At 40.3% G+C, this 15,286-nt stretch overlaps 1 protein-coding gene across 2 annotated transcripts in view; it reads right to left on the bottom strand.

Annotated features, from left to right (window-relative positions):
- The window catches only part of PHF2 (PHD finger protein 2), an 85,729-nt gene that overhangs the window by 13,278 nt on the left and 57,165 nt on the right, over nt 1–15,286 (bottom strand). For both annotated transcript variants that reach the window (XM_033003864.2, XM_033003863.2), the window contains exons 8-17: nt 14,455–14,542; nt 13,754–13,860; nt 12,682–12,773; nt 11,289–11,378; nt 9,578–9,949; nt 8,513–8,632; nt 7,131–7,249; nt 6,301–6,479; nt 6,022–6,095; nt 5,082–5,239 (exon numbers count right to left, since the gene is read on the bottom strand). In XM_033003864.2, coding sequence (XP_032859755.2) covers nt 5,082–5,239; nt 6,022–6,095; nt 6,301–6,479; nt 7,131–7,249; nt 8,513–8,632; nt 9,578–9,949; nt 11,289–11,378; nt 12,682–12,773; nt 13,754–13,860; nt 14,455–14,542 — 1,399 coding nt within the window. The remainder of the gene's footprint in view (nt 1–5,081; nt 5,240–6,021; nt 6,096–6,300; nt 6,480–7,130; nt 7,250–8,512; nt 8,633–9,577; nt 9,950–11,288; nt 11,379–12,681; nt 12,774–13,753; nt 13,861–14,454; nt 14,543–15,286) is intronic.

The raw sequence follows: 15,286 nt of genomic DNA on the forward strand, positions 1-15,286 counted from the left end.
TGCCCCGCACAACCAGCTCAAACTTTGCAGCTGGCTGTGCTGTGAGCGGGCAGCTGCACTTAAGTGACTCCCCAAGGTCCCTTCCAACCGCCATTGCTCTGGAATACCGCAGGTAAGAACCACTGAAATACAGTTGAGCATGTGAGGGGAAAACCAAAAATCACCATCCTCTCTCTGTGACAGTATTTCCCTGTCGTTTATGCATTTTCCCTCATCCCACCCATGGTCAAATACAAATGAACCACAAAGAAATGGAGCCAAGACAGTAATGACTTCTCTATATTTTGGAGAAGTCACAGTTGTATAAAACTATGGAATTCAAATTTCAAGTACAAATCCAATATTTCTGTCCATTTTTGAATCAGACCTGGAAACAACAAATAATTTCGCTCAGTTCAAGATCATGTGACTACCAGTCCCTGCAAGCTTTTTTCCATATTCCATTTCAGTTCTTTCAGGCTGTTTCCACATTTACAGCAGCCTTTCTGCAGGGTATCTGTCATTATCCTTCCGCATCTCACTACCATTGATGTAAGTACAGGAGATGCAGCTCTTTGGAGCAATCTAGGTAATGCCATCAAGGCATTTGGTTTGGTCAGCTGCAAATGACAGTCCAATATTTTACAGAATGAAGTTTCACACAATTCAGATAAGGTCATTATCACAAAAAGCCCTGACCTGCTTCCTAAGTTACTGCTGGGGTTCAGTAGCTCTGGCACTGGTCTGACAGGGCTCCATGCTTGAGCTCCCCATTTGATAGCTGTCTCATCTGCACAGACCACTGTGTAAGCAAAGGAGTTCCACATAGACCTACCTGCACTACAGCTGTGTGGAGTATTCAGAATGAACATACATATATATATATATATTGATATGTGTATATACATATATAAATGCATACATATGCCTACCCTTTATCTGCCTTACAAGTGGAGAAAGATGGAAATTTTTCCTGAGAGTCAGACATGACCACATTGGCATTATGTTGAGACACAGTATGTTTGCATATCATGTTTCTTCCATTAAAAAAAAAAAAAAGCGTTATGGCCATTTAAAAAGCCTAGCATAATCATGAAATGAAACAGTAATTTCATTTATTGGGAGCTTTTTTCAATCAAGCTGCAACACATGCTGTCAAAGCCTAATTGTTTATACAAGAGCCAAAATTGATATGACACATTCCCACTGAACCACCACACACAGAGTAGCAATTTATGCAGAGTTTAGTTACATGACTGTGTTTGTGACTTTGATTTCAGAAACCACAAAGTCTACAAATACACTAGGTACAGAGCCCTGGCTGAAGGGAGGAAAAACGAAAGGCCTGAGTCCTATCCCATTACTGAGTGGCAGTTTTAACCCGCTGCAGATAGCAAAAGACACCTCCCAAGTAAGGAAGAGAATCTTTGAGACCGTTTCTTTGACCTGTTTTTTCCACTTACCCCTTGTCGTGGTTTGAGCCTGGTCAGCAGCCAACCACCCTGCAGCCGCTCACCCACCCTTCCCCCCCCACACCTGGGCATGGGGGAGGGAATTGGAGGGGAAAAGGGAGACTCGCAGGCTGAGATAGGAACTGTTTAATAATGGTAATAAAACAAGAACAATGGCAGTAATAGAAAAATATAAACGGGCAATGCACAATGTAATTGCTCACCACGTACTGACCAATCCCCAGCCCGTTCCCGGCCAGCAATCCCGAAATACCAAGATCCCGCAATCGCAATCCCGGAAGCGAGAGAGAGTGAGCCCCTTCCCGACCACCCCTCCTCTAGTGAGCATGACGTTCCATGATATGGAATATTTCACTGGCCAGTTTGCATCTGGTGCTCTGTCCATGCTCCCTCCCTGCTCCCTGTGCCCTTGCGCACGGGCAGGACATGGGGAGTCGGAGAGTCCTTGAAGTCTCGGTAGCAGCTGAAAACATCAGTGTGCTATCAGCATTCTTCTCATACCAAACCCAAAGCTAAATCCCAAACACAGCACTCATCTAGTTCCCGAAAAGGAGTATTAACTCTATTTCAGTCCAAACCAGGACACCCCTGCATTTCTGCACATCATAAGCAGGCAGCAAACCATGTTGTACATGGAATGGTTAGTAGCGTAAACATGGCCAAGGCAGATTGATTTTAATTCTTACAATGGTTGATAAATTTTCTTATTTTACATCAAATTTCAAGCACAGGAATCATATTACACTGGCAACTATATTCCCAGAGTTAGACACACCCAACTACTTGCTGACATGTCTAATTACCTGCCAAAATATATGTATAAATTTGATATAAACACTAGCTCCATTATGCACCATAACACAGAATGGAAAAGGAATTCACAGGAACAGTCAAATAGACAAATGTCAATGTGATTATTTCTTTTGAAGAGCAGGTGCAGAGTCAGGGCCAAATCTCAAGAGATCAGGAAAATCTATAACCACTGACCCACTTGAGCTCAAACAACAAAAAATATTCTAAGTCCTGGGAGCTGCAGACACATTAGTACCTTTCCCCATATCCTCTGCAATCACAGCAAGTGGTCGGCTCTTTCGATCAACCACTCTGTGCTAGGGGGAAGGCAGCAATGGAGGAAAACCAGGACTAAACTGAGATTATATATCTTCCATAGAAGTAGCAGCCTTGTCAAAATAACCCTTCTAAGGATTTGTAGTGACTATATTACTTGATTTTAAAATCACTGGCTTTTTCACCTCTCTTATAGGAGACTCCGCATTCACACCTCTGTTCCACACAGAGATGAGGATCTCTGTCACTGTGCTGTCACAAGTAATAAACCCTAAATATTGATGCACAAAGACAAGACTGTCTCTCACAGACCTGCCTGGTACTTCATAACTGATGTAACCTGCATGAAACCAGTCTATATGCGCTTTAATCTCTTGCAACTATCTAAGCTGTGAAACAGACAATTCCCTAGTAAATTGAGAAAGTTGAACCAGAAGTTGTCTCTGGTTCAGCAACATCCCCTCCTTTAGATTTCTCCGTAGCTCTGTCACCACACTGTGACCCTAAAAAATTCCATCTTCTCTCTCAACAACAACAACAAAAATATCTCCTTCTTTTTTTTTTTTTTAAACTCATCGATAAAATCTGCTTCTATGGTTTCCCTTGGTAACTTATTCTGTATGTTCCCCTTTGACCATGAGGCACATGTTTTGGAATTCTCAGTTATGGCTTTTCACTTCCAGTCTTTCCCAGGTTTAGATATTATCTTCCTCTCTGAGGGGACCTTCTCATTCCACTTTAACAGGTCCTTTCCAATTTGCAAGCTGCACTTTTCCTGGGTCACACACACCAAACACCCATCAAGGGCACAGCCCAGGCAAGAAGGCCAGCACCAGTCTCTCTCTTTGTCCAGTCTGTTCTCAACTCTCAGACCACTCCTACAGCTATTTCTACTTCCTCCACAGGTTCTGTGGCTTTGTATAGCCAAGGCAGACCTAGAGAAAGCAGGGAGGAAAAAGAAGCTGTTGGGGAACCCCAGCAACCACTGAATGGGGTATCTGGCTTTACTACTCAAAGCAGATTGGTTTTGCTGTTTTGCACGTATAAAACAGTGCAGCAGACCTCTTGCTTCCATGCAACATCTGCTATAGGAATCACAAGTATGATAAATGCTGTTTCAAGCAGCCAGCCTGGAGAACCAACATGACCTGCCTGCCTGGTGAAGGTGGTTTTCCAATGAAGGCAGAGCAGAGATGGAACTGGCTTATTAAATGGCAAACAAGAACAGCCTTACCGTACACTTCACATCATTACCCACATCACCACCTAACCTGTCATTCTCACCCTTCAGAGGGTAATTCCTTTGTTTGCACAACAAGCATATTTAGAGGCTATAAACTTGTGCCAGCAATTTACCAACAGCCAAGAGCATCCAAAAGTACCAAGGCTGTGGTCCCTGTCGAGCAGTGGAAAGTGTGTAGGTGAATACCTCTGGTTTCCTAAAGACAGGGGACAAGTCATACAATTAGGACTGCAGCAGCAAAGATCTATTTAATCATCAGACTACTAAAGAGCACAGGGCATAAGACGCAGAATGTCTGCAGTGCCAGTATGTGCATGGAAGCCATAAACTCAGTTGACGTTCCCAAAACCCCTTCCTGGGGATTTGTTCCTAAGGTTTGGAGTTAAGCGAGACTTTTCCACATGTGAAGAGCCCCACTAGCTTCTCTCAAAATGACACACATGTTTCTATTACCTAATTCTCTACCAGTAGTTTAAGATCAGATTTGGCCTGTAAAGAGTCGAGGTAGTGAACCCATACATTTGTTTTGAGACGGGTCCAAACAAAATCCTTGTTCCAGACAGTCCTGAACTGCAGGATTTGAGTCTAGGAATCATATTTTCCAATTTTGCATTAATTTTCACTGCTCACTGTTTGGATTACTAGAAGATCTAGTGCTGTACCTTATTAACCATATTTCAGAACATCCACTGTCAAACTCAGTGTGCACCTACAGTGGTCCCATATGAAACACAACCAAGCCCAGGCAAGCACTTCCATTTTAGGTATAGAAAAGAGTTTGTTTTCTTCCAAGTAATGTATTTTGGTGGGTAGAAGAATGATGAGCACAGCTGTGAGGGAGGGTAGGCCATTTCCTATTTTCTTCTTCCAAACATTTGACATTTGGGGAACTGCACAGCACCTTACAATGCCTTATGGAAGGAATGCTGGTAATTTAGATTACTTTTACTTACATTATTCTATATTCATTATTTACTTACATTATTACTATATTTAAAAACATTATTCATCCCCTCAAGCTGCATTCACTGAACTCTTTCTTCCTTTTGAATGATTCACCTATTATAGTACTCTTGCTAAAATGGATTTTCAGCATTTACAGATGTGAAATGCCTCTCTTTGTTAAAATTATACCACCAAAATCTTTCCCACACACTTTCCGACTTCTCCCTCCAGATCACAGGATAAAGGAAGAATTTGCTTACTGGAGAAAAAGAAGTTACTAAGATGCAGAATTAATTCTCTCTCACTCACACACACAACCACAAAAGAGCACTTTTGTTTATGAGTAAGAGGAAAAAACGTCCTGTGGTGCATACCTGTTGGTGTTATACTCTAAACCCCCAACTTCCTTGCTTGCCTGCAAAAGATCAAGAATTCCTGCTGAACTTCCACTTTCTTTCTTTACTTTGGAATTGCGTCCTGGCTTTGCCTCTGTGTCAATGTGAAGCAAATCTTCATCTGACGAGTCATCGCTCTGAAAACACAAGGAAAAAGCTCAAAAAAGTGGAAACTCATTGAGTTAGTCAACAAGAACAACACCAAAATTTCTGTAGCCTGCTGCTCCTCCAAAGACACTAGGCTAGCATTCGTAATGTGCTTTAATTAAAGAAAAAAAGCCCAAACAATAGTAGGTACATAGTAAAAAACCCAGTTTCCTCGCAGCCTGTAGGCATGCTGGGTTTTTCTTTCCCCTTCCAACCCTGGAGAACCATGTTTAAGATTTGATCCTGTGCATGGGATCAAACCACTGTCACAGTGGTGTTTCCAGGTGCTGTGCTGCCTTCTCAGCCTCTGCTCCTCTCCTTGAGACCACGACCCATGTAGCAAAAGAAGTGAATGTGTGGCCATATCTCTGTCAGCCCAGATATGCATCAGGGCATAGGTCTGTATTTTGCAAGACTATTAACACAGCCAATTGTCTGCACTTGCTCTTGAATGTCCCTGGGCCAAACCAGGATGAAAAGGATTCCTTAGTTTTTAGGGCCAAACATTTCAGTCACCTACAGTCCTGTGTTAACAAGCTTCCCATCAGGCCTGATCATGTACAAGCAGTTCAAGCCACAGTACCAAATTTTGCTTAGTCCTGACAACGTCTGAATGCTACCTATTCTGGGCAAACTGTGACTGCAGAATGAAGGAGAGGATGTGACAACAGCCTGTCAGAAGGCTTCACTACTGCCATCACAGTACTGCCCCCCACACTGTTAGAGACATACAATGGGTGTTTTCTTGGGATAGGTACAATAATAACCATACCTTGTAGGATACCGACTCCACCTTTGGCTTCTTAACAGGAGTGTGCTGTAGAGTGTCTTTTTTATCTGATAAAACTGAATTAAAAAAAAAAAAAAAGAAAAACAAAGTCATGGTTCTTTTCCCTTCAAAAAATAGCAGTCTTAATCCACTTATATTTGACTGACAGCCATAACATAGCTTGCTTTATTATAAATCACATAGATTTTAAAGACTAGTTTTGGACAATCAACACCTAAGACTTTTTTGTGCACATACAGACAAAACAGGAAATATTCTTACAGGGCAGTTCTCTCTTTGTAGTGTTTTTCTTTCTTCTGATTGGAAACTCATCAATTTTTAGTTCACCATCATCTGACACGTATTCATATTCATCTCGCACAGGTTTTGCTTTGTCTTCTTTAAAATTCTGCAGTGACCCAAACACACTAGTATTCAGCTGAGTTTTGACTCCCTTTGAACTGAAAAAAAAAAAATTACAAATCAATACAACACTCTGACAGGAAAACACTTTGTGAGTTGACAAAGAAGACGACAATGAATATCTTTATGCAGAAATCTCAGTCAACTTGAATACTTTCAGAGGTGCCAGAGCAATTCAAATAATTCTACAAACGTATTTCTGAACCTACAATTTATATCTCAAAATATGATGCCATCTAGAGTCATCTTGGCTGGTTTCAAATAAGCACTGTATTATTTAAAGCTGTCTCAAAGTATATCATGATATGCATAATGCATACACAGCATGGAATTTTGGTATGCAAAGTTAATATAACAGTTTCTTAAAAATGTACCCCAAATAGGATCTGCCCAAAAACCACCTAATAGAACTCAACTGGTAAGAACCTGAAGTGACAAAACATGTGACACTGCCTGAATACTGAAGACACTATTCTCAAGCAAGCTACCAGCCTCAAAGATAGGCCTTTGCTGTTATGGCAAATTAAGTTGAGTTCTAGGAAAAACAATTCTACACTGAAGAACTTCTTCCGTAAGTGTATTTTCTACAATGATGAGAAAGGCAGATTTTCACCTTATAAAAAACCCATAATTAATGACTTTTTAATCTGTTTTTTAAGTTGATGTGCATTGTCATATTTTTTACTTACCCAAGCAACTTCTTATTAGAGAAAGAAAATGTAAATTTGTTGTCCTTATTTCCCGATAAAGGTGTCTTTTCAGATTTGTGTTCCTCTTCCATTTTAAGAAGTGAATCAGGTTTACTGTTCTAAAAGGCAGAAGACCCAAAACACAGTAATAAAATCAGTTATATGACTTGTTGGTATTTCAGATTCCTAGGTAACCTCAGAGAATCCACTGATCTATATGCAGAGAAAAATATGTTCCCCCAGATGTGGTAAGTAATAGAGGATTACACTTTTCCATAGACTAATATGGGCTTTAGTTCAGGCACTTGTCCCCATTCAAGAAGCACTTTAGCACCAGTTTAAGCACTGCCCGCCACAAACACGATGCCAAATTTAAATATTACTCTTCAGTTGGCACAGACTGAGGTAAAATACAAATCACACATTTTGTGAATCAGGGCACAGGTTAAGCATGCTACTTAGCAGCATCATGCCTGTGTGGCTAAGGAGGGAATCTAGCACAGTGTCTGTAACCTTGCAAATATGACTGCATTTTATTACTAGGCTCCACTTGTTGCTTTCACATCTTCAGAAGAGCTTGAATTATGAATTTAATAATTTCATATCAAAGTCATTCAGTGCAAGGAAAACCTTTGATTGTTTTTTAAGCATTGCCTTAATACTTTCCTAACCTGTACTGGTTGCAGAATTAATTGGGAGGTATTGATCTAATCACATTAACCACGACTTATTTTAACACAAAAAATTTAATGTCTCTAATGTTAATAATTCATGATTCTAAGTAGTTTCCCCACGTGAAAAAGTATATATTTTTGTTTTGTTTTGAGGAATTTGTTTGCACCTTTGTCATCAGAAGTTCACAAAGCAGGCAAAATGCAGACAGCTATTTCTGTGAGAAAGCCTAGTGTCATCTTGTTTTAAATGGTACCTGGAGAAAAAATGTATTACTCTATGAATGAATTTTATTCACCCTACATTAGCCTTCCAGGAAGGCAAGCTTTTAATTAATGTGGCATAATTCAGATTTCATTGACTCTACTTTTATACTATCATTTATCTGGAACTACTCCAGACTTAAGGCAGTATGACTATGGTAAAGTAAGAATCACTAAAGAGATCAGCACTGAAAAACCTCACTATTAACAGCATTCCCACTGGATTCACCAAGGATGAAGATGGACAATTCATCATATACTTTTGAAGAATCTGCCCTTCCTCCTTTATCAGTGATTACTTGATTATTTCCTGCTCAAAATTTCTTCTTTGGGAAGTGAAAATTGGTGCCTCATACTCTCTGCTTAGGTAGACCTATGAGCATTTCTCCACCCTTGACTTATCACTATGTGGCAGAATCAGCAGCAGAATTTAACAAGAGACATTACCTTGTACTTCCATTTGGCTTCTGTTTTGCTTTTATTTTGCTCTCGAACTTCAAATTTCTCCACCTCATTCTGCTTACTAGCAGTTTCCTTATTGGGAACACTTAAAACATTCTTTGCAGCCTGGGGAAAAAGTCAGTATGTACTCTTAATGAGGATGGAGTGCTGGCATGTTACAGAAACACATTTTTTATTTGGAATATAACATGATATATTTTGGAAAACTCCTCTTCTGATTCATTCTTTTTGGACCTAAGTATGAGATTCAATCAAATATTGCTGTGTCAGATAAAGCAGAAGACCGGCTGCATTTCTCTTTGATACATCAACATAAAAGAGCATACAAAACCATGCTAATATCCCTGCCTATTGCTCCATGGTCAGGTTTTGCAAACTGCATACAAAGTACTAGGAAATTCAGAAGCATTTTAGAAAAGACTTACAGATACTTCTTAACAAACAGTGTGCAATACATTACTCTGTCAGTGCCTTAATGAAATCCTGGCCCCTACTGAAGTCAGCAGCTAAATTCATGTCAAATTAAAGGACATCAAAATGAAACTTGTCCTACATGGGCAAAAATGGAAGCAAACCACTGTTTTATCTTCAAACACTCATTCTAGAGCAAAATCTCATGCAAATAAGATGTTTTAGAAATGAGTTCCTTCATCTTTGATAACTGATTATGAAAGTGCACACAAGTGCTAATAACACTTGAAATAAGAATATAATAGTTCAAGGGGAAAAAAAAAACGCCATTAAAAAATGTCTTCATTTTCATCTTGCCTCAGTTTGGGCAGGCAACTAGTAGTCATACGCCAGACTCAGTCTGAATCAATAGGTTTCGTGGAAACTCCGTATAAAATGAATAACCAAGCAAACAGTCGAATCAAATTGAACAGTCAGGTAAAAAAAGAGCGATAAGCTAGCAGTTACAAACCATTCATTTATTTCAGTGGAGACAAGGTTTCACACTGTGTTGCTTAAATATTTTTTTTCATGAGACCTAAGGAGTGATTTTATCCCTATTACGGTGAGACAACAGGGAGAGGTTAAAATATGACCCACCTTCCCCTTCTTTGGCGTCTCGATCTTTGTCAAAGCCTCCTTTGTGTGCGCCTCCAGCAAGTCGAGATTTGGGATGGCTGGTGGTGGACTCTCTTTTGCCTTCTTTCCTTTCTTTTTTCCTTCTCCCTTAACTTTTGGTGTTTTGGGAGGCTTAGGGGGTTTGGGTACCTTGGGAGGTTTGGGGGGTTTGGATGGCTTCAGTTGTTTGGGGGTTTTCACAGTTTTAGGAGTCTTTTTTTTAGGGAGCTTTTCTACAGGTGGGGGCGGAGGCGTCATTTGGACAGGTGATGGTGCCTCCTCCTTCTCCACAGGACAGATCTCCTCAGCATTGGAGTTGGCACTCACGTCTGCTTTGCTGGCTTTCGAAGCATTCTGTAGTTTAGCACAAAATGAGAAGGCATTCAGACCCACCCGTTTCATGTTAGATATTCAACTGCACCCTCCCTTCCTTGGGGAAACAAACCCCAAAGATTCCCCCTTCAATAAAGGGGTAACTACATTCACAGGTCAGACTGGCCAGGGAACAAAGACCACATCACACGCCGCAGTAACGCTCTGCTCACCACTCATTCGTGCTTCCACATTGCTCAAGCACAAGTTTGGCCTGGAGAAACTCCAGTGACTTCGTAAGGAATGTAACTCTCACCAGGTTATGCCATCAGGTAGGACTGTTAAATGGACTGCCCATATAAATAAATGTATAAAGTGAATGGTCTTTTGTTTAAAATGCTAATCAGCTTGAGAACAAATCATTTCCATTTAATTGAGATGTGATAAATGCAGCAGAATCATGTTTCATGCCCTCAGGAAAAATAAGCCATAAAATAACTACCCAATTAAAATTAACACTGTCTGACTAATTAAAAAGAAATTATTTTCTGCTTAACTTGCCATTCTGACAATCAGTACACTTACATACTACACCAAGAGGATAAAAGGAAAAGATAAATTTCAATTTTGAGGTTTTTTGACATAGTTAGAAAGAGGGTGGAATGTAACACAATGTCTTCTTAAAACAATTGAGTACCTGTTGTCACCTTGCACTGTCACACTGTCACACATCTCCACTAAGTAGAATATGATACCAGACTTAATGGATGATACTTCCATGCAACCTCCTTTTCTGGGGTTGTTTTTTTGGGGGGAGGGCGGGGCGGGTGGTGCAAGGTGTGTGTTATAATTATCATCGCATTTGTTATAGTAACTCTGCCTAGAATCCAGACAAGAGCAAGGCCTCCTCATTGGGACAGTGTACAGAATCATAGTCCCAGGCTCAGACAATGTCACAGACAAAACCGATGAGCATGATGAACATAAGGAAAGGAGATTCTACATAGGGAGCATGATCATGAGGATGGCAACAGTGTTCTTTGAGTTCTATCATATTTTTGTGTAGGGAGTAGCTAAACTGAAAGAGAAAAAAAGGATGGAGAGGGAAGTGTGGCCAGTCCAGCTCGAAGGTGGAGGAGAAAGGATGTAGGACAGGCAGACACAGCATAAAGCCAAGGAGAAAGCAAAGAGGAACCCAGAACATGTGGCAAGTCAGCCACAGACAAGAGTCCTGAGCAATCCCCCTTCTGTGAAACCCCATATGAATTCTTTTAACGAAGAGAATGGAAAAAAAAGATTAATTTATTTCCATTCATCCATTTAATAACCTAGATTATTAAAAGATCCACAGTATAGTTAATATTATGAAAAGAGCACAAACCTCACTTAATCTTATTTCTTTGGCAAGGTCCTTGATAAGTTGTGCTGGTTTGAAGTTTTCCGGCAGTTCATCTTCATGCTCTGCTAAAGCCTAAAACACAACAAAGGCAGACTGCTGTTTCTGTGCATGCTTTTTATAAAATATAAAAAAAAACCCTCTTTAAGTGACCGGCCCATATTTTTCCTATGTACTGAAATCAATACTGACTGCATCAGTAGTCCAAATAAGGAAAAAATATACTTTTTCCTCCTTCAGGATGATATTGTAAATTGTTGTCCTGAGAGAACAACAAAGTCAATAGTGTTTTTCAGGTATTATTGCATTTTCACAACTGTAATATCACTTTGCTCAACCCCTTATATGAAGATTCCTTGAAAAATTCCTTTTCTACTCCTACAACAAGATCTTGGGCTGGTGTATTCAATGAGTATAACAGGCATATACCTTGTCAGAAGAGTGGTTTGGGAGCTCCCTGAAAGGACTAACAACATTTGCACTCACATGTCATGTTATAATATTCAAAGTTCAACTTTACCTAAATGCCAACGCAGCCTGACTTTGACTCACTACTTCTCAACTACATGGCAAGTGGAAAAATAAACAGGGTGACATGGAGAAGAGAGCTTCCACAACAGTCAGTCCTTCTACAGGTAATCAGGGAGCAATTCTGAATTTAGGCTCAAGCACTGTCTTTTTGCAGTAGGGAGCAGCCAAGTCCCTGACTACATTTAAAACCAGGACAGCCACCTAACTGACCAAACTGTGTATGCAGTACTGTGTACTCAGTTTCTCATCCCTTCTTAAAATGTCAGAAGATACTAAAGCTGCTAGTTCCCCTGTTCACATTTTATGATTGAATAGCCTATCTCCTGCAGCTAATTCCCCAAAGCTTCAGGAACAACTCAGGCAAGAATAACACTTCTGAAATGACTGCAGCAGGAAATTCAGGCTGCGAATCCCTTTAACCCTTTTCTCCAACCAATATGTATTTCCTGGCTCAAGTAACATGTTGATTTGCAGGAACTGGGCACCTGTTGCACACAAAAATGCAGGTGTTGTTCTAGGCCTCACTCACATACACATCCTTGCTTAACTGATTTGGCACATGAAAATGCTCAGAGTCAGGGAGAACATTCATTTAGTATCCTTTTGGCTGTGTACAGAACTGACATTTTTTTAAAACTCTAGTGGTACCTTTTTTTCTGCTGACTCCTCATGTGGCACTATGAAATCCCAGCTGTTGCCCTCCCTTCATGTTCTCCCAGTCCCTTCTTGGAATTTCAGAATTAGCTGGTTTGCTATGGAGACATTATTTGTTCTAGCATTTGCTGTCTGTTCCAGTGGCTGACAAACCTGACAAACACACAATATTAAAACAAGTTGCTTTTCCTACCTGTTTTTTAGTCCATGACCTGAAAGCACCATTGAGAATTTTTGCTCCTTGGAGTAAATGAGCAGGAGGTTGTTGCCCAGCTTTATGCAAACCTAAGTAAAGGAAAAAAAAACAATTTGATTCAAACATGGATAGCTAAAATTGTTTTATATAAAGTCTTTAATTTGAAAAAGTTTAACTGTGAAAGTTAACTCTGAAAGTTGGTCACCACAAATGAATCCCTGTTATAACTTGATGGTAATAAGGAGTATATTTACTGTGTCATAAATCCAACTCAGCCTTCCTACACTGTGCTCCTGTAAGTTATGTCTACACTGGCAATCCTTCCGGCTCCTTTCTTGGTCCCACACTCAAGCTAGCTTCCATGTTCATACATCCTAGGCTGTGGGAATAAAAAGGTACCATCAGCAGTTCTTTTATTCTGACTGAAAAATCAAGTATCAATATGTGGAAACAAAGCTTGTATTGGCAAAGCATTTCACTTCTGCATGAGTACAAGCTTGCCTAAACTTCTCCCCTCATTACACTTTTTGTAGAGAGTCAGTCACAAAGGGGTCCCTTCCAGGAGACCCTCTGAGGGACCCCCCACCTTGCTTATTAATTAGACACATTTTTCTCATTATAAAAGGATCTGGTGGGTGTCTCTAGATACATTCTGTAGTAAGAGAAATAGAGGCAAAGAGCAAAGCGAGCCTGAATCTATAAAGAACATGACACTCATGAATGTCTGGATCAACTCTGAAGGAGTATGATGTGAAGGATTTTGAATTTCACAGAAAACTTTTATTTGATTCTCAGTGCCTGTGAGGCAACTGAAGTACATTTTATGAAGAAGATGAAACCTTCCCTTAGGCATAGGTAAGAGGGACAGTTAATGTCCTTCCTAGAGCAGGATATTAAGGTGAGAGCTGGACCAGACTAGCATGTTCTACTGGTATGTTAAAAGAAGTTTTCAAATACTAACAAGACTGATTTTGGCCATCTGTCCATCTTATATGTGGCACATCAGCAGAAATTAAGAGTAACTTCTTTCAGGTCCCCAAAGCTAAGTAATCAAGGCAGGCAGTTTTACCTTTGAATGTCTCTAGTAGATGCTTTCCCATATACCAACATGCAGTTTCGAAGTTTGGAAACTGGGTCAGACTAACAATTTTCAATCGTCTTTCCACTTCATACGCCCTGCAATACAAAACCACATGAACTTAAACATAGAAAGTCACGAGTATGTCATGCAGTGACAAGTACTGCTCATAAATGCCTGAGGTTCATTTTGCAGTGCTTCATTTCTTTGTGCTGCTACCATGTATCCGGCATCAGACCAAAACCAAAACACCAGTAAGAAACTGTGCGATACAGATGGAAGACAGTTTTATTGCATTATTCTTCCAGCATCAGTAAAGAACTACTTGTATTGTCTTACACTGGGCAAAGACCTCAGCTGAGCAGGTGGGGGCTTATCCAGGAGGCGAATGGCACATTCTAGGGTAAAGCTCCTGACGGTTTTTAACAGTTCTTCCTTCAGGACTTGGCCACATCAATCGAAGCACCTCACATATTCTTCCATGCACTATGCAACAGGTCCAAAGACAGCTTGGAATAACTCAGCACGGGAGAACACAGTTGAAGGGGACAAACATGAGTACACTTTTCAAAATTGCCCAATAGACCTACATCAACATTACTGAAAATGTAGGCTAATTAGTAGGAGAGAGGATGGCCAATTTATTAAAAACTGAGCCTTTACATAACTTTAGATTTTAAAAGACAGATTACCTCATCTGCATTTCAACACTTAGACTATGTAGAAAATGTCCTGAAAAGGCCAGGCAGTCTACAGGTGTTAGAGTTGCATAAATCCAACCTGAAGGAGAAAGACAAGAGTCCTAAGGATAAAAACTGGAGTGACAATAACAAAAGCTTTATTCACAACATGATGTTTATACTTCACTTAGCAACTTACTTCCTAAATACCAATACAGCTCTTCAGACCAAGTCAGCATCAGAACCACATACGCTTTGAACAAAGTTGCATCTGGCCCCTTTTTTGTTGTGCGTGATAAAGGCCCAGTCCAGGAAGGTGCCACACACCTTTGACTCCCAGTCCTGGGACTACCTTCAATGGTGGCAGACAGTGAAAGGTGACATACTGCCCACAGTGATATTACTTTCTTGTTATTGTGAAAAGCAGCAACAGCTACGTAATGGTAGCTGCTTTCACATCACCATAAAAATTTGTGACAGCTCCTGACACCATCTGTATTGTAATGTCAGGAACAGGTGTTTTCTAAACATCTATTTTCATACAAAAATCTACTCAAATCAGTGAATCTATAAACTGCTCAGTGTTTAATCCTCCATCTGCTTCACATATGGTCACGAGAGAAATACCTGCCTTCCACTTTTACAGTCAAAATAAAATTCAAGTGTGTAAACATTCTGTGCAAGAATACACTCACACACAGAAAAATGGCACTACTGGATGCTGCCTCCAAATCACAAGTACCAGTGCTGTTACCTTCTCACACTGCCTGGAAGCCTCAACTCGGATTATGGATCAAGTGGGCAGTGCATCGTTTAAAGGCACATAGAGAGAGAGAAAATCCCT

The sequence above is a fragment of the Tyto alba genome, unplaced genomic scaffold (genome assembly GCF_018691265.1).
Source record: "Tyto alba isolate M040663 unplaced genomic scaffold, T.alba_DEE_v4.0 Super-Scaffold_49, whole genome shotgun sequence".
NCBI classification, from domain to species: Eukaryota; Metazoa; Chordata; class Aves; order Strigiformes; family Tytonidae; genus Tyto; species Tyto alba.